The sequence below is a fragment of the Rhipicephalus microplus genome, unplaced genomic scaffold, assembly GCF_043290135.1.
Source record: "Rhipicephalus microplus isolate Deutch F79 unplaced genomic scaffold, USDA_Rmic scaffold_21, whole genome shotgun sequence".
NCBI lineage: Eukaryota > Metazoa > Arthropoda > Arachnida > Ixodida > Ixodidae > Rhipicephalus > Rhipicephalus microplus.
This window is the reverse complement of record NW_027464594.1, coordinates 8,430,704-8,449,998: the sequence shown is the minus strand read 5'-3', so window position 1 is coordinate 8,449,998 and position 19,295 is coordinate 8,430,704. Positions and strand designations below refer to the sequence as shown.

The 19,295-nt window shown below is 46.8% G+C and overlaps 1 protein-coding gene across 3 annotated transcripts in view; it reads right to left on the bottom strand.

Moving 5' to 3' along the window:
* Positions 1-19,295, bottom strand: part of LOC119185195 (aminopeptidase NAALADL1) — a 74,057-nt gene that overhangs the window by 26,317 nt on the left and 28,445 nt on the right. For all 3 annotated transcript variants that reach the window (XM_075883773.1, XM_075883774.1, XM_075883775.1), the window contains 10 exons: positions 18,303-18,393; positions 15,249-15,332; positions 15,095-15,180; positions 12,866-13,068; positions 12,334-12,397; positions 10,822-10,886; positions 10,636-10,724; positions 8,671-8,761; positions 7,748-8,003; positions 1,451-1,532 (listed from right to left, as the gene is read on the bottom strand). In XM_075883773.1, coding sequence (XP_075739888.1) covers positions 1,451-1,532; positions 7,748-8,003; positions 8,671-8,761; positions 10,636-10,724; positions 10,822-10,886; positions 12,334-12,397; positions 12,866-13,068; positions 15,095-15,180; positions 15,249-15,332; positions 18,303-18,393 — 1,111 coding nt within the window. The remainder of the gene's footprint in view (positions 1-1,450; positions 1,533-7,747; positions 8,004-8,670; positions 8,762-10,635; positions 10,725-10,821; positions 10,887-12,333; positions 12,398-12,865; positions 13,069-15,094; positions 15,181-15,248; positions 15,333-18,302; positions 18,394-19,295) is intronic.

The window sequence follows — 19,295 nt, the reverse complement described above, 5'->3', positions numbered from 1 at the left end:
TGGTGTACAGGAGTCACTTCCACGGGGTTGATACGCTGGTCGTCGGGGCTACGCTGTCTTGAGATCGTGGGGCTTCGATTCATAACCCAGCACCTCCACCAGAAATGTAGCGATGCTGACGCCGACAGGTTAAAAAAACAAGCGACTTTATTAGGGCGAACTTGTGCCCACGATTCTAAAAACTATGGTCGTCAAGTTCGAGTAGCCGAGTGGCACAGATCTGACTAACTTCCTCTTCCTCGTTGTTGAACGTCCGAACGCGTGGCGCATGCCAGCCGAGCCGGGTCTTGCTGGTGCTGGTGACGATGATTGTGGCGGGCTACTTGAATGTGGCGAACCTGTCGCAACAATATTATGGTGTGTATGTGTATTTGTGTGCGCACAAATCGTTAAACATCTCGTAGGACGGGGTATGAATTCTCCCCACGCGAATGATTTGCGTCTACTACACTAGGCAGTGGCGCGGAGTAACTTGTGTCATTGCACCACAATGTGCCTGGGCCCGACGGGAAAGGTCGTAGTATATTTTGAATGAAAAGGTGCACTCAGTTGGAAAATCAGTTTCCCATGACTTTTCATATTTAGAGAGATGCAGCGATTAGGAAGCAACAATATTTAGCCAGAGCTAGTTCCCCCCTTCATGTTCATTTTATGAATAGCTAGAAAAATCAACTCACTTGACGACTCAGCAATGTTTGATTTGCAAATGCCATACAATTTATTTTCGTTTTGCAGGGAATACGTTCAAGGCATATGTAAAATATCCGAAGAGTAGGAATTAACAAGCAAATGGTGCTACTTGCTAAATTAATCCAGTCTAGAGGTCAGTTAACTCATGTTCGTAGTCTCGTTTTCTGTATCTATGTTTGCATATTATAGTTTTGGTGTCAGGAATACCGGCAGGGGAGAGCCCTGGGGCGAGAAGATAATGTCGTGTTCTCCATCAAAGCAACTATACAGTTGATACTATGTCGAGAGACGCCTTGCCTAACCAGAGGGTAGCACACCGCACTTGTCCCCTCCTCGCGGAACTCTTTTGTGCCTTGAAAAATAGAGCCCAAAGAGTCACTCTATCACATATGCCAGCCTGTCCCACTTCAGATCAAAAAGATGCCCTTCCTCCACCCCCCGAAAAAAAATTTCTGGCTACATGTCCTGCCCTAATGACCGAAGCGCGGCTACCGATATTCTCCACGACTAAAAAAATAGTCCCGTCCATGCGCTTGGCATTATTCTTCAAAACTGGGGTTGCCGGCCGCCTGGCTCATGATGTGATAATAAAGTGCACGCCTGTTGTACAGGCTTGCGCATTTGAGGAGATAGTGCGGCTGCATATTTCTAAAGTTGCACGCGACTAGAGTGATATCATTTTCTAATGGCATACACCCTTATGTTTCAAAATTGAGCTTAGCACCCACCAGTGTTGCAGTAAGTGTTATTTACCACAAACCTTGTCTCGTTCAGGTGGGTGAGATGTTCGGTCCACTGGTCAGCCGCCCTCTGGAAGTGCTCGATGGCCAAGCGCAAAGCGTCTGTGGATTGAACATATACCTTGTAGCGTACCCGACTGCGGCATTAAGTACACTCGCTTAAAATGATTGTGGCAAGAATGTCTAATTAGTCATTTCCTTCAGCAAGTACAGGACATTTTTCTATATTATGTGGAATCTCAAAACAGGCTGTAATAACCTATTTATTACTTGTCTATTTCTTACTTTCTTACGTGCGCGCTGTGATTGCAAGCGCCCATTGACGCCAGTAGCAGAGCAAAATGCGAAAAAAGGACGTTTGCTCAAAGGGAACTTGAGGACTCGCAAGTCATAACTTCACTTTTTGTGCACCAATTTGCATCATTCTTAATGCATTCATCTCGGTAATCATTGCTACACGCGTTCTGATGTTAAATAAGGCTCTTGTAAAAAGTTTCGCAGGGCGCCTTTAAGTGAATATGTGGAGTAACGTCTGTGCCTTTGATAATGGCTGGCTGGCTTCAAACTACCAAGTAATTATAATCACATGTTGCGAGGTCTGACGTCAATGTACGCTTGTAGCAGAAGTAGTAATACGATATAACATGTGTTGTGAAGATGGTAAAAAGGACACATATGTGTTTGTAAAGCATGAAAATATATTATTACATAAAAATGACACGAGGCGTGTCTATCTAGAATCTACGTTGAAACTGATGCGTATAGCATCGACTAAGATAGAGAACCGCAGGCACAACCGGCAGACCACTTCCTCGTTCTCGTGTTCTGACCACTGATAGGCAGGTGGCACGGTTTTAACCTGCTGACGTGCACAACACCGCTGGGTGTGATTACAGGCAGGCTTGTGGTCTCAGATGCAGGAATGATCTCATAGGTGACGTCGGCTACCTAGCGGGTAATACTGTAAGGGCCCATGTAGCGAGACAACAACTTCTCTGATAAGCCAACTCGACGGACTGGGCACCACAGGAGAATGAGAGAACCGAGCGAGAAGCGAACGCCAACATGCCAGCTGTCGTAGATGGCTTTCTGGGTGGCTTGCAAAGCCGGAAGTCCAGAGCGGGCGATCCGACGTGCGTGGTTAGCACGAGCAATAGCGTCGCGTGCATATTCGGTTGACGGCGTTGTAGTGGTTAGAAGTAGGGTGTCGAGTATTAACGTCGGATCAGGGCCATAGAGTAAATAAAAGGGTGAATAACCAGTGGTGTTGTGGCGCAAAGAATTGTACGCGAAGGTCACGAGAGGTAGCGCCAGGTCCCAGTCATGGTGGTCGGAGGACACATACATCGCGAGCATGTCCACGAAGATGCGATTTAGGCGTTCGATAAAGCCATTTGCTTGGGGATGGTAGGAAGTGGTGAACTTGAGCTGCGTCGACGAAGAGTGCAGAAGATCGTCGACTAGTCGGGACAGAAATGCGCGGCCGCGATCCGTGAGTAATTGGTGAAGAGCGCCATGGTGTAGGACGACATCGTGGAGCAAAAAGTCCGCAACGTCAGTAGCGGTGTTGGTCGCGTAGTCTATAGCAACGGCGACTCACTTGTTGCCTGATTTTGACTCAGGAAAAGGACCGAAAAGATCTATACCAACACGGTAGAAAGGTTCGGTTGGGATGGAGATCGGTTGAAGAAGTCCAGCCGGGGGCGCAGTAGGTTGCTTCCTACGTTGGCATTTATCGCAGTAGGACACATAACGGTGAACGGACCTGTCAAGACTGCGCCAAAAGAAGCGGTGACGCACACGGTTGTACGTCCGAGATACACCCAGATTACCAGCAGTTGGTTCATAATGAAGCTCGTGCAGCACGGTTAAACGCAAATGTTTTGGCACGACAAGAAGAAGCTCGGGGCCATCTGGTTGGAGGCTATGACGGTACAGCGTGTCATTCAGGAGAACGTACACGCGAAACGATGCGTCGTTCGGAGCAGATTCGAGATGGTCAATAAGTTGTCGCAGGGAAGCATCACGACGTTGTTCATCACCAATCTGAAGAAACTGGGACATTGACATGACGATGAGGCTAGGCTCGATGTCTGATTCGTCGGGCTGATCAACAGGGTAGGGGGATAAGCAATGGGTATCCAGATGGAGACGTCCAGACTTATAAGCAACTGAGTAGGAATACTCCTGTAGGCGGAATACCCAACGGCCAAGTCGTACAGTGGGGTCCTTCATAGAAGAAAGCCAACAGAGCGCGTGATGATCTGAGATGAAACGGAAAGGGCGGTCATACAAGTAAGGACGGAATTTCGAAACAGCCCAGACAAGGGGGAGACATTCCCGTTTTGTTATAGACTGATTGCGTTCAGACATTGAAAGCAGACGGCTTGCATACGCGATTACAAGGCCGTTGCCCCGCTGAATTTGCACCAAAACTGCACCAATTTCGTGACCACTCGCGTCTGTTCGCACTTCTATAGGAGCATCGGGGTCAAAATGTGCGAGAATAGGAGGTGTAATTTGAGCGGTGATTAGCTGAGAAGGCGTCAGCTTGAAGCGTGCCCCCAAGAAATGGGACGTCTTGTTTGAGAAGGTCGGTGAGTGGCCGTGCGAGTGCCGCAAAGTTTTTCACGAACCGGCGAAAGTACGAGCAGAGGCCCACAAAACTGCGAACATCATGGACTGAGTTTGGGACCGGGAAGTTTGTTACAGCGCGTGCTTTCGCCGGGTCTAGTCGTATGCTGGCAGCGTCAACAAGGTGACCCAACACGGTAATCTGACGAAGACCGAAGTGGCACTTGGAAGAATTGAGCTGCAGACCGGCCCGTCAAAATGTGGATAGAATGGTCGAAATGCATTCAAGGTGGGTTGCAAAGGTAGGTGAGAAAATGATCACGTCATCCAGGTAACACAAACGTGTCGACCATTTAAATCCTTGTAGGAGCGTGTCCATCATTCTCTCAAAGGTCGCTGGAGCATTACAGAGACCGAAGGGCATGACCTTGAATCGGTAAAGACCGTCACGGGTAACGAAGGCGGTCTTTTCTCGGTCCATGTCATCTACAGCAATTTGCCAGTAGCCAGATCGGAGGTCGAGAGATGAAAAGAAAGTGTCGCCATGGATGCAATCGAAGGCACCGTCAATGTGTAGTAGAGGGTACACGTCTTTTTTGGTAGTTTTGTTGAGGTGGCGATAATCAACGCAGCAATGCCATGACCCGTCTTTCTTCTTTACTAATATCACGGGATATACTCAAGGGCTCGAGGATGGTTCGATTAGGTTTTTCGTAAGCATTTTGGCCACTTCTTTTTGAATCACTTCTCGCTCGGACGCTGACACACGGTACGGCCGACGGTGAATGGGCGCAGAGTCACCAGTGTTTATTCAGTGAGTGACAATTTTAGTATGGCCCAAAGGACGAGCGTCGGTGTCAAAAATGTCACATTATGAGGCCAAAACTTGGCAGAGAGCATCGGCCTGTTGATGCGAAAGCTTCGATCCAATCATGTTTCGAAAAATAGCATCGTCTGAGCTGGGCTACCGTGAGACTGCTCTTAGATCAGGAGCAGATACAGCGACAACACCGACATCGTCCTCTGTTATGGCAGTTAGCTGGGCTAGAGACATCCGGCAGGGCAACACTTGAGGGGTGAAACCAAAGTTGAGGAGCGGATAGAACATTTATCCGCTATGTTCGCGATGGTATGGGGCACAGTAACACTGCTCGTCAGCCGAACGTCAGTAATCGGCGTAACAATATAATCACCGTCAGGAACGGGAGGGGTTGAAGACAAAGACACGTACGAGACGGCTCGAGGGGGCAGGCAAACGAAAGTGCTTGGGCTCAAGCGGCTGGTGGGCTTTGCGGAGTAGTCGGCAAAGATTGGAAGATAGAGGCTGAGGGTACCAGACGAACAATCATTCAAGGCCGAGTGTGCCGAAAGGAAATCAAGGCCAAGTATGAGGTCATGAGGGCAGCAGGTTAGCATGGCGAAAAGGACCACGGCGTGGCGACCAGCAATGCTGGCACGAACAGTGCACATTCTGATTACTGGTAGACTACTGCCATCGGCAACACATACTGCCTGCGTCGTAGACGGCGTCCAAATCTTTGGCAAGCGGTGGCATAGAGAAGCGCTCATAATAGACAGGTGCGCACCTGTGTCAACGAGGGCGGTCACAGGAACATGGTCGGCTTCTACATCTAGTTCTCCTGCTGCGATTGTCCAGAGAAGCTCGGCGAGAAAAAGCGCTGAGGTGGCGGAGAGCGGGATTAGTGATGTAGCGGCGACGGGGAGCGGGAGATGCGGCGACCGGACGAAGGGGCGTCAGTGTAGCGGCAACCGGGCAAAGGGGCGTCAGTGGAAGGCTCTTGAGATGACGACGAATAGAAATTCGTCGTCATCTCATAGGGGTCGTCACGTGCATGTGCGCAGAGGTAGAGAAGGTCTGACGTGGTTGGTTTGACCAACCGCGGCGGCAATAGCGAGAAACGTGCCCTGGCTGGTGGCAGGAACAACAAATAGGCCAGTCGTCAGGTGTTCGCAATTCCAAAGGGTTACGGAAGGGCATTGTTGGAGGTAAAGGGATAGCGTGTCTTGGGGAGTAAGACAAGACTTCAGGGCGAGTCAAGGGACATGCTGATGGAAGGCCAAGGTTCGCAAACTCCTGCCTCACCACAGCTTGTATTAACGCTACTGACGACTGTTGTTGGTCAGAGGCGATGGTTACGAAAACGGGTGGCTGAAGAGGAGCCGGACCGGCAGCTTCGATTTCCCGACGAACAATGCGCGTGACGTTGTCATACGTGGAGGACTGGCGAGTGGCTTCACACGATGAGGTTGCGGCCGTGTTGGGCAGCCGGGTGAATCGCTGAGTAATAGGGCGGCTCTTGGCTTCTTCGAACCGCCGGCACTCTTTAATGATGGCGTCGAGGGTCGCAACAATGTTGTATACTAGAAGATTAAAGGCGTCGTCTGCTATCCTTTCAGCACATGGGCCACTTTTTCAGACTCACTCATGCGCTCGTCAATCTGGAGGCATAAGGCGATGACGTCGTGAATGTACGCGACGTACGACTCCGTCGACGTCTGTGCACGAGCCGCCAGTTGATTCCGCGCTGCGATCTGCCGCCCAACAGTGTCGCCAAAAAGGTCGCGGATCTTCTCTGTAAAGGAGTTCCAGCTTGTAATCTCCGTTTCGTGCGTCTCTAACCACACCCGCGGTGGGCCATCGAGGTAAAAAAAAGCACATAGGCTAGCATAAGTGTCGGGTCCCACCTGCAGCTTTCGCTGACCCATTCGTACCGGTTGATCCATTTGTCGACGTCAATGCCATCCTTACCGGAAAATACACCGGGATCACGAGCAGGAGGTAAAACGACGTACGTAGAAGTCACGCAAGGGGCAGGTGGTGAAGACGATGGTTGTTGAACTTGTGACATGGTTGGACCAATGATGATGTGGCCGTTGCGAAGCTTCGTGATGAAGACAGGGAAGTACCCAGCGCTTCCACCACAAAGATGTTACGTAAAAATGACACGAAGCGTGTCTATGTAGAATCTATATCGAAACTGATGCGTATAGCATCGACTAAGATGTAGGACACCACGCACAACCGACAGACCACTTCCTCGTTGTCGTCTTGTGACCGCTGATATGTCAGCTACGTAGCAATATTTCACTGCATTTCCGAGCATATGAGTGGCTGTGTGGTAGAATACCTGCTTGCCACGCAAGGGGGCGGAGTTCATGCCTCACTCCAACGTGAAAACTTTTATTTATTTTATTTGAATCTTTCTCAATATTTCGCTCATGAAGAAGATTAGTTTACGCTCCCAACCAATGACGCCGACGCCTATATTCCTGCGAAACAAGTTCTCTAACGCTATCGTGTTAATAAACAAAAAAACTACAAATAATGTGATTCTAATACCGAAACAGCTAATATTTTGTCACTTGTACTTAATACTATATTTTTTTCGCAGCTGTGATAAAAGCAGCAAACAGCTTTCTTTTTTTCAGATTTTCCTGTCTTGGCAACATGCTACAAAACTTAGGGACGCTATTCTATAAAACGTGCTCCAAATGCTCTTGTTCACTCGAATTCACTGCTAAATAGCCACTGATGTTATGTACACACGTATACAACAATAAAACATCTGAATACTCCCATACATGACTCACTAAACAAAACCACAGGACAATTGCTGGTAACAAGGGTTGCGGCTCCTGCCATTTCTGCATTATGTTATTATTTGCAAGAAATTTGGCTTGCTGTGCAGCACTTTAGCCGCACTTTTTTTTTTCTCACTGACCGAGAGAAACGCCATTCAGCTCCAGTTCCATAGCGAAGGGCGACTCGCGAAGCTCCTCCAGCGACTCCTTGAGGCGAACCGCGGAGGCTGAAAAATTCACTGGTATCAGGAGTGAATCAGCAGCGAGCCACAGTGCAGCGCCGTGAAGCCGAGCACAGAGAGGCGCTAGGCGAGCGTCTGTCCAGTTGTAGAGGCGTAGAGTGTCGTAAGCGGTGTGGTAAGCAGCGTATGTCGCCTCGCCACTTTTCTTTCTCTTCTGTTCAAAAGAGAAAATAAGAAATTACCAGATTATATATGTACTAATAGCGAAAGTTGGGCTAGTTGGTGGTTCATAGTTGGAAGTAAAAACAGTGCAAAAATATAGACAACGATGTCAGCGCGGTGTCATCTCTTCCTCTGTCCTTGTCTATATTTTTGCGCTGTTTTTACTTCCCAATTATGTATGTACGTATACATATTCTCTGGGTGGCCCAAGTATCATGCCGCAGTATTAAAAAGAGGAGCAACGTTACGCGAAGCACATTTAGTGCATATTGTTCCCGGCATACTGTAGTAGCCATTACTAAGTTTTCATTATTTAGTTTCGTTCATTGGACCTTAATTGACAAGTACTCAGCTAATCATCACAATGTCAATATGGCATATGTAGGCATGCTCAAATTAGTTGTGACAGCACTCTTTTACGAAACATACTAATCACGTGCTCATTTTCTGCAGGCTGAATGTTTTTGTCAGCCTGAAGATATGAAAGAAAAATGACATTTTCTTGGTGAGGTGAGTATTTCCGAGTTGGAAAAGTAAATAGGGTTACATAACTGAACCTCATTAACGAAAACAAAAATGGTAGTGGCTCCTATGGTATAGGGGAACCACACCATCTTGGCTCACATCTACAGAACCAAGTGAAGTTTCTCAAAGTTTACCTTCTCTGGTTTCAAAAGAAAACTGATGGAAGGCACGCCTGCGTAAAGGCTGAAAGGTACACTGTCGGACATGGCGTCCATAAACTCGGGACTGTAAGGAAAAAAAATCAATTTGTGTCAGCAGATTGTGGAACTAAAACTCAAGGCTTTCTCATTCAAACAGTTCATTGGTCTAATTCACATACCACTCCTTCATAAGTGGGTTTCCCATTGGTCAAACGTTTCGTGATCTGGCTGAAATGTTTGCGTTCGAAAATTTTTAGCGTAAGACGCTTTCTTGAATATGGAACCAGTAATGCACAAATTTCTACAACGCTGAATTTTACTTCACCTCCACTGAGGTGCCGCAGTGTGTTTTGAAAGGCTCGGAGTAGTATTAAAGGTCAGAACGACGAGCTGTTCCTGTCAATGATATTGGCAGCCATGCACGAAGAGACGAGAAATCTGCATTACAAAGACCTCGCTGAAAAGGTGTGAGCTGGACTCGTACATCGTGTCACTCAACCTGAAATGCAACATTTATGTTCCACCCCTTCATTCACAGTTGACTTGCTGTAGACCATCTATGGTCAGCTAAAAAGATGATCCTTTCTCCGCTGCTCACGCGGGAACTCTGAAGAGACCCTTAATTGCTATATCTCGAAAGATACTTAGTGCATTAGCATCGCGGAGTGCGCAAAATTAGGAAACATAATGAGCGCATTCGCCTCATCGAGTAATAGACAGTTATAGTTTACTGTTAGCATGATATCAGGGGTTAAGAGAATAGCCTTACAGTGCTGCAAACGTTCATTGTGGACAGCACCTTATAGATTAGCAGAATAGCGTTTACGTGGTTCACATGCCCCAGCTGGGACGGGTGCCACCACCTATCAAAGGGTGAATGAGCTAAACAGTGAAAATAAAAAGAAAACAGAAATGTTTGTCTGTGTCACCACGGGAAACAATGTTTGAAGTGTTTGCAGTAATAATAAAGGTAAGTAAATATAAACCACGCACGAAACGCGAAAACATTTCTGTTGCTCATTTGTTTACATCGAGGCCTAGAGACATTGAAATGGGAAGCTATCTCAAAAACTACGCTAACTTATTCGTAATACTCAGTCATCGAATATAACTGAAGGCAAGTGAACCCATTTTAAACAGGTGTTCGCTGCGAACGAAATGATTCTTTCAATAACTACGCCAAAACTACTTCAAAGCGGGCGCCTGATACCGCTGCCATGTTTTACATGCACTACGTAAACCACGCTAACGCGGTAGCGTTAAATCTGAAGAATAGCTTATGTAAGGTACTCAGTATGGGTCATGTACGTTACTATGCATGCGCACTTCGATCCCGCTATCCCGCCAAGCCCGGTAAACTATAACTGTTCAATAACATGTGAGGGCTTTGCGTCTCGAAACCACGTATGATTATGCCACAGTGGAGGGCTTCGGGAATTTCAACCAACTGATCGAGATTGTTAAACGTGCGCCTAAAATCTAAGTACACGGGCCAGAAAAACTTTCGGCTCCATCAACAATGAGGCCGCCGCAGCCGGCAGTCGAGCACCTTAACAACTACATCACTGGGGTGGGTAAGCTTTTTATGGTTTCGCATTCCAGAAGTCATACTGCAAGTAAATCATAATGCGTGGCTTCGATTCCCAGCCGAGGTGGCGGCATTAAACGACATTTGAGGAAACACAAGACTTTAGGTTTAGGGGCTGGCTGGCCTTAGTGATTGCTACAAAGTTCCACATATCATCATCATCGTTGGATTTAGGGGCAAGTTAAAGAACCCGAGGTGGTCGAAATGACTCCGGAGTTCTCAGCTAAACTGTGGGCGTCATGCAGCATGGTTGTGGCACATGAAACCCCAGCGATTCTAAATGGCTGCTTACTTAATTTCACAATCCTCCCTGCAGTAGCTCTCAATACAGGACTCGGTTCTTACGTAACGTCGCATGAGATCATACTAACCGCACAAGTAAATTAGTTTTGTTTGCAACCTTGGCCTGTTCTCGCCAGACGTCGTAGAGAGTCCTGTTGGCGTTCGCAGGGTCTCGCACCTGGAAATCATGCACCGATACTCCTTGAAAATATGACAACAAAGCATCGAGCACAATGTACTGGACCTGCTAAACCCTTATGCGAGCATTTGCTCACCCGTGAGGCCGCTTCGACCGCAAGATTCTCCACTGACGGGCACGCCTTTGGCACAAGACGACCACCTGCAAAAAGCCGGCTGTCCGATTCAATCTCATTCCTTTCTTCCAAGTCTGGCTTTTTGCAAAAGCCATGAAATAAAAACCGATGTAAAAGCAATCATGCCTATCAAGTGAGTTTTTCTTCTTTTTATACTAACCTAATAGATGTACTAAAAACGTCCTTAAGGACAGCTACCGATATAGTGGTTTAAAAAAAAACGTCTCGTATTCTTCGAAGTATCTTGACCAGACCACAAATGAGTGAAAGCTAATGAATTTGGAAGCAAGATGGATGTAGCCAAGATTTCTGGATAGGAATATCTTGGCACGTCCTGATTCCCCCTTTCAGCGCCGTCGACACTTCTCACCTCCGGCAGGTGGAGCGATATCTTGACTAAGTAGTGCACACGTACTCACGACGGCGTTGGACAAGCAGGGTTTCATTTGTGGTGCGTAGGCGGTGCCTAAAAGTAGCAAGGTAGATCTCGACGCCTTTAACCCTAATAGAGCCACATACCATAACCATTGTTCACATCTCTTGACCAATGACCTTGCGCTCTTCAGTCATCAAATGGCCCTTGCACCATAAAACGCCACACATTACTTTCGACGCCTTTCGATTGCCTTGAAATCTTATTGGGCTATTGGTACGAAGATCAAAGTCTTTTACGAATATCCTACATGCCTATGTAAAGTCAACAGAAAAACCCCGAAGAAAAACCAACGTGTCGGTATCTGCGGTGTCTGTTACGAAGATGACTGCGAACTATGCCACTTGTGCATCATTGGTCTGACGTACCGAATGCGCTCAATTGGCAACCTTTTGATCGTAATTTGTTGCGCTTCTAAAACGAACTGATTTTTCGCAGCGTAGAGATAACCCCTCCCTCGCTGCAAAAAATAAAATAACGGCATGCTTTGAAAAGAATGCGAGTGCGTCATCGGGCTTGCGAGCATCGGCGGTCGTCATTGAGTAGCTACGCCACGGTGAGTTATTGTAGTTGACTCAGCCATTCATGCTAATCATTAGATACACTTCAAGCTATGTTCTATTTCTGCATCTTCCAGAGGTGAGTGACCCAAGCTTCGGCATCACTGCTCACAATATCAGAGGACACTGTTGCTGAACCGCATTGCTCCCAGAAATTTGCCGGAATGCTTCCAGTGATTGACCAAATGAATGTTTCCGAAATTTATGTTGCAAACTTCTTAGTAAGTTACATAATTTATACAAAATTAAAACAGTGTCAGGTGCAATTCATCATCTTAACAGTCGTTTCACCACATAGAAACCACTGTTAAGTACAATGAACTGCACTTCATAGTGGCTTAACTGCAAATATTTCTCGGTACATCTTCGACAATTTCAAGTTTTTATGAGCGCCTTGTAGTTAACCTAGCGGGTGACAGTCAGAGAAAGAATACTTAGTGATAGTTACAATGTAGCATAGCGTTCATTACAAATACTTACCGGATGTGCACTCGCTGATGTCTACATACGCGACGGCACGTGGATGCAGCTCGAAGAGGTGTTGCTATGGGAGCAAAAGAACAAAAAACAATGTGTAAACAGTGCAAAGAGAATGAGACAGAAAAACGGTGAGTTTTTGCAAGTTGTCTAGCAATCTGACCGAGTAATGGAATCTAAACTAGTTGTCAAGTTTTTAAACAAATGACTGTGAGACATCCCCTTATGAAAACGTAGCTCTTACATCATTTGCATACTGTTTTCACAGATTGTGCGGAAATGAAACATTTATCTACCGTATCATGCCTAGTAACCATAGTAACCATCTCTCCCCTTCCTTGCGGTGAAGGATAATTCGACCTTATTTGAGAGGGGGGCACTTGCGTGGTCCCTGACCGGTCATTGGGGCTTATATGGTGCTTACGTGGCCCTTCAAGTTTCCCGATAAAGAGAGGGTAGGGGGGCGCTTTCTCGGCATTTTACAGTAGGTAAATAAGATGCTCTTCATGATGTGCGGTGGCCTGTGCAGACTTACCTCAACCCATTCGGTAGAGCCCACTTGACCGTACTCACCGGCAGCCCAGCTGCACAAGAGCACACTACGCCGAGGCCTCACACCCCGTTTCTTGAGGCTGCCCAGAGCTTGGCCTATGGCCAGCAGCGACGCCGTGTTGGGGGCCGAGTGCAGCGCGCCAAAGCCAAAAGAGTCCCGCTGGGCGCCCACCACCACGTACCGATCTGTCCGACAAAAATGTAATTAGAAAAATATAGGTTTTAGCTACGTGGATATTGCTCATGCTTTAGAGCCTGCACAACAAACTGCGCTTTGCGCGGCTAGTTAAGTCGCATAATATGGTTCATTTCTGGCACCGCTCTTAGCAGAATAGGGCTGTGTGGCACCAAATGAACAAAGGGCACATACGCTCGCCATGCAGCCTGCACGCTTTTCAGCTCAGCCTAATCGTCAAGAAGCTTACCAACCAAACATGCGGTACATTTAAGGCGCTGTCATTGCTTCAATCTGAAGGGGCTGTGAAAACAAATTTGAGACCATAATCTCTCTTGGTTGCTTAGTCCTTGCCCATTCACAAATAGGCTGGCAGAGTTTTAGCGCATTTGGTCGAGTGCCTGATTTATAACTGAGTTTTTAGGGGCGAAGCTCCTTATGTTGTGGATCATGCGTCTGCATTGTATGTAGTAGTAGTAGTAGTAGTAGTAGTAGTAGTAGTAGTAGTAGTAGTAGTAGTAGTAGTAGCAGTAGTAGTAGTAGTAGTAGTAGTAGTAGTAGTAGTAGTAGTAGTAGGTAGCCACCTCTTCTTTGGTGTTTAGAATGCCTGCTGGGTAGCGGTACTTGTATATGATGAGAAGAAGCGAGATGACGGCACTTGGAGTGTTCACAAAATGGACGGACGAACAGACGTACAGACAGACAGGTGGAAAGACGGAAGGACGGGCAGACAGACGGATACACACACACACAGACACAGACACCCAGACGCACGGACTAGCAGACGGACGAACCGACTGAAGGACGCCCAGATGGACAAACAGACAGATGGGTGGACAGCCGCAAGGATGCACGCGCGAACAGACAGACGCACCAACGAATGGACGCACGTGCGGACGAACTGACGGAAGCTTCGCCCCTCGCACCATCATTCACTCCGTGTATACGCTGTGATGCTTTCGTAAACACTTAAGCTGCCGTGACACTGTCGAGTAAAACTGAATGATTTGATTGATGTGTGTGTCCCAAAGGCACCATATGACTATGAGAAACGCGGTTGAAAAAGTTTTTAGAAATTTCGACCACCTGGGGTTCTTTAACGTGCACCCAAATCTGGGCACACGAGCCTACAGCATTTTCACCTTAATCAAAAATGCACCTGCCGCAGCCGGAATTTGATCCCGCAACCTGCGGGTCAGCAGCCGAGTACTTTAGCCACTAGACCACCGCGGCAAAGCGTCGAGCAACACTGCCGTGCTCGTGAGCCGTGATGAAACAAGTTTCTTGATGAGTGAGCGTCTGCATTACGGCAAATGACCCTGGAACAAGACCAATCACGCGTGATATCAAGACATTTTAGCTTTTCAGCAGGGCACTGAAATTGAACAAGTTGCAGTGGTGCATACTTCGGCAGAAAATATAGTGTAGTACACTGTAGTAGAAGATGACGCCTGTAAAAAGGGTTGACGTCAAATGTGCGCCATGGCAAAATGAAGGTCGCCAGCAGTGAGCGCACACCCGATAACTCCAAGGGCTTGTTTTGCACTGAAATATTCTTTTACGACTCACTCTTCACGTCTATATAGGCATTATAGACCGTCTTCTTCTAGTTTTGGCTGACAACAGATCTCTTGTGACGGCGTCAAAGCCCCTTTAAGGCAAAATAGTTGCACTCCTTTATGCTGATACATTAAGCTATTCTGGCCGAACTAATTATAATCACCAATTATTTGTCAGTAACGTTTTAATTGCAAAGACCTTGCTGACGTCATGAAATTCTGAGCACAAGCTTCTGCTGGCGGATAGGGCTCGCATCTGCTTTCGAAGTCTAACAGGGAGTTGGGCGAGCTGGTTGATAATATCTCATATTTGAAGAAAGCATGGAAAAGAGAACAACGCAGAGATACGAAGGAAACAAAACGATTTTTTTCTCTCTTTGTCTGGCATAAAAAAGAACAGTCGATAAGGCCTTCTTAGCAGTTCTACATCTCTCACCTTGCGACACTCATGCATGCTCGATGAACTGATCCTTCTTACCTGGTTCTGCTGAACCACGCAGCGTAGCGATGACATTGTTTATCTGCGCGAGCGTGAACACATTGTTCACCCGCAGTCGGACCAGCCTACACACAACAGGAAAACGGCGCCACAGTCACAGTGGGCAAAATCGAAGCTTCGAAATGTGCCGCACCTGTCTGAAGCTGCTTCTCCCAGCCTGTAAGTAACATTGCCCGTCGGGCCAAAATGTTCTGGAGCGACTGGACCTTCGAGCAACCTAGACGACAGAGAGTAGAGGCAGGACAAGTACCCACCGTAGTAGAAAAACACTCAGAAATAAACGAGTACTCGTTTTTTTTTCTGTCTCTGCGACAGCTATTTTCACGCTGCTTTTTTACGACCATGGACAGCCAAACAGGCAGAATTTCTTACCTTACATAAGGACAGCTGAGCGTTCTTTTAGAATCCCTCTTAATGCAGTCGTCAGAATGAGGCTGTCGCCTCATTCCGACTTACAGCTGGCCAACCCAACCCACTCAATATTACTGCATAGCCCAATCTACAAGTTATGGTCGGTATGTTTGGGCCACTTGACCCAATTTCTAATACTTTAAGGCCACCTATCGGTGAAGGCTGCAATAAGACTATTACAACCAATTTGGCGAAAAATTTATTCTATCTAGGAAATATTTCCAAGGCCGTACCTTATGTCAGCCTACAATTCTTCAAGAGCAAAGTTATGCAGGTTTTATTTTTTCCGATTTTTTTCAACGCTGTGGTTTGCGCCATACAGGAAAGAACTGCTCTGTTGCCATCTTCACCCGTTTAGTGTGTTTTTGCCCACTTAATAAGGTGCTCTCGAAAAGTGGAAACTGAAATGCTTTTGGATACGAGGTTTCTATTGTTCTCTCGGTACTGAAGTGGTGCCTAATTATTGACTCTTTATTCGTCCAAATTACTGTGGAAACATTCTTCGAGACTCTCACTGCTTTGAGCAAATATGGTACTTGTGACGACGAGATTGAGCCTTGATGTATCCTAATGCTTTCCCCTACTAACATCTCACTACACGGTAAATCTAATCTCAGCGAATTTCATTCATTTATAATGTCATTTGGTTGCTGTCACACGGGGAAACTAATGTTATTTGATGAAAACGACATTTCTCGTCGAATTAGTGGTCTCGGCGCCAGGAACGCTTAAGGAGATGGCTGTTACACTCATGTCTACGTAACTTTCATAATCTGTATATACTTTATTCCTTACTAGATCAATGTATTGTTTGGGGCTTGTTGGTTTTAACAGAAGCACGGTCGTACTGAACTCTAGAAATAGTGCTGTAGTGCTTTACTGGTTTGGTGACATAATAGCATGCGCGAAAGCTTCTAAAAAAGCTACTCGGACAACGACTGGAAGCCGGCCATGTTTTATTTGCACTCTGTTATTTTTGTTGCCTGTATCGTGGATGTTGATCGTCCAATTGGACGTGTTGTGGTGACCAAGGCTGTGCCTACACAAAATCGCTTTCGCCATCTTGTTTCTGCATTCAGGAACTCAGGCGCCTGCGTCGCTTCAGTTCACTTTCGCCTAATCATATTGTCGACCATGTTGGTTTTCGAGTGTGTCATGTGGCTGTGGCAAGTTGTGCACAACGGCTGCGGTTATAATGTAGGAACACGTTTTTAGCCCATAACAATTATTTTTGTAAATACATGCGCGTTACTTGCAAGTTTTGTTAACATTTTTATTTTCCTCCCAAAGCCACGGCTCAGGAGGGCTAAAGTCATGGTCATCATTTCAAAATGATATTTGTTTTCCTCGGGTGACAGCCCGCAGGTACAATGACATTATGCCTACCTATTGCCATTCGTTATAAGTGACATTAGATTTGTCATGTGACAGGAGTATAAGTTACAAAAAACTGGTATGCACAAATGCCCCAATATTTTCTCATGAAAAATAACTGAATGATAATGGCACACGAGCCTGTTTTGCTTCAAACATGTTCATGTTGGTGTTCGGGTGTTTCTTGTACAGGCTGTTTTATTATGTCGTATTTTAGTGGCCGATAAAACACTGGGCTTTTGTTAATGGGGATTAACTGAGTAGAATAAGCGTTGTAGTGGGTACATGTTGGTAGGAATGAAGAGGGGAAAGTTCGGAGAGGGAGGAGCGTCCTGCGAGCTGGAGGATTCGATGCAACTTGATACTTCACTGATTTGATTGATCTATTGGGCTTAATATTAGTCAGGCAAATAGTGCTTTTATTCTCACCGCCTCCACAACAGTTTATTGGTGGAAAATAAACCATTAAAATTATTATAAAAAATATGATTATGAGAAGCGCCGTAGTGGAGGGTTCGGCAAATTTAGACTACGTGGGGTTCTTTAACGTGCACTTAAATCTGAGCACACGGATCTACAGCATTTTCGCCTCCATCGAAAATACAGCCACCGCAGCCGGGATTCGATCCCGCATCCTGCGGGTCAGCAGCCGAGTACCTTAACCACTGGACCACCTCGGCGGGGCGCAACTTGGTACTTCAGCTTGGAAATCATAGGGGAGAAAGAGGAGGGGAACATAAACAGAAAAGCAAGTGCAGAATTCCGAAGGAGCATGCGAAGGCGCGTGCGGCTTGCATAATGCAATCCGGAGATGGATGAGCCATCTCGGGATTCTTTTTGTAACGCACACTTTGCGAGCTCTTCTAAAAGTGAACCTGATGCAGTGATATGAAAGCATGCAGTGCATGACCGCTCATGCTAGCTTGGATAGATTGCTTCACTGTGCTAATGCGCATCTACCTCCGCGCACTTCATATGGGCCCCTAACCGGCCTAAAATATGATATTGGTCATTTGACTCAAAGGCATGGTAGTCCAAAAGTTATGAGACCCTAATATACTTCAGCACCATGCAGCACTACGAACATCACATGGATGTGCAATACGTGGACTAAAATGTGTTTAAATCCACGAATTTATGCTCGTTGACACTCTTTCTGTTCCTGACACACGTTTTGTTTGACGCTTCTTATATCGCTCACGAGCAATCATCCGTCTTCTAAAATAGTATGACCGGTTTCGTGCTAGTCGACAATTACGACATTTGTTTTTTTCTTTCCTGCAAGAGACTGGAAAGCGACAGGGCAAGTTTTGTGCGTGCATCTTTGTCATTTGATTGCATTTGTTTTACTGCTAAGCTTGAGCACGTGGAGTAGAAATGACGCAACATTACGAGTACGTACCTGAGAAGCACTTGGGCATCTCGGTAGCTGATCGGTTGACTGGGTATCGGTGGTAGCCCGGCGAATGCAGGATCCATTCTCTCTGCGGACGCTGAGGCACGGGAGATAGGCATTTCCTTTTGTGTTCTTTTTAAATGTCTATCATTTCTTCGTTGACAACAAGAACGTTTGGCGTCTGTCTGTCTGTCTGTCTGTCTGTGCCTATACGCTTACGTCTAGGTGCTCTCGTACTCACCCCCACTTGTCGTGAACCAAAATTGTATGGGAAGGTAAGATGGTTCGACGAATATGGCGCGCTCGTCAACACATAAATAATGTCACAAGCATGTCATGTACGTCGTCGAACACTTTTCGCGAGACAGTGGCACATACCCTTGGGCGTGTAGGTGCTACTAGTATGCGGGTATGTGCCACAGCTGATTGACACTTGGCATCTACCCAGGAACGGCGACAACACACATGGGTAATTTTAACACGTGAGCTTCAAGAAAAAGCTGACATCGGCAGAGTTGACTCTACAAATGCAAAGAAGAAATTACAGGGCCCTAGCAGGAATCGAGCTTCAGCATTCTGGGTGGCTACCAAGTATTCTAACACAGAGCCTCGCGAGGTCTCGGAACTACTTTTTGGCATGGGATCTACTTTTTGGTATAATGGGCATGGGTTGGCAGCAGCGACCATGGTCGCTAAAAACCACTTCTGTCTTTTCACCCAGTTGGCCCTCGTCATCAGAACGTGCATCCCTGTCTGCGTGGATTGTGCCGCGCATGTACCCAAGCCTGGCACGTGCCCTCTTCCAGAGGCTTGCAGCGATATCGGCGCAGATTTCCTGGGACCCCCTCACCCACTGTGTGATGGGACACCGGAGCGTTTGAGGAAGGCCGCAACGACATCGACAGCGACTACGGTGGACTACATAAGCTCATCCTCGAAGCATCACCCGTTCAGTGGGCATGTGATGGCAGCAGCGACAATGGTCGCTAAAAACCACTT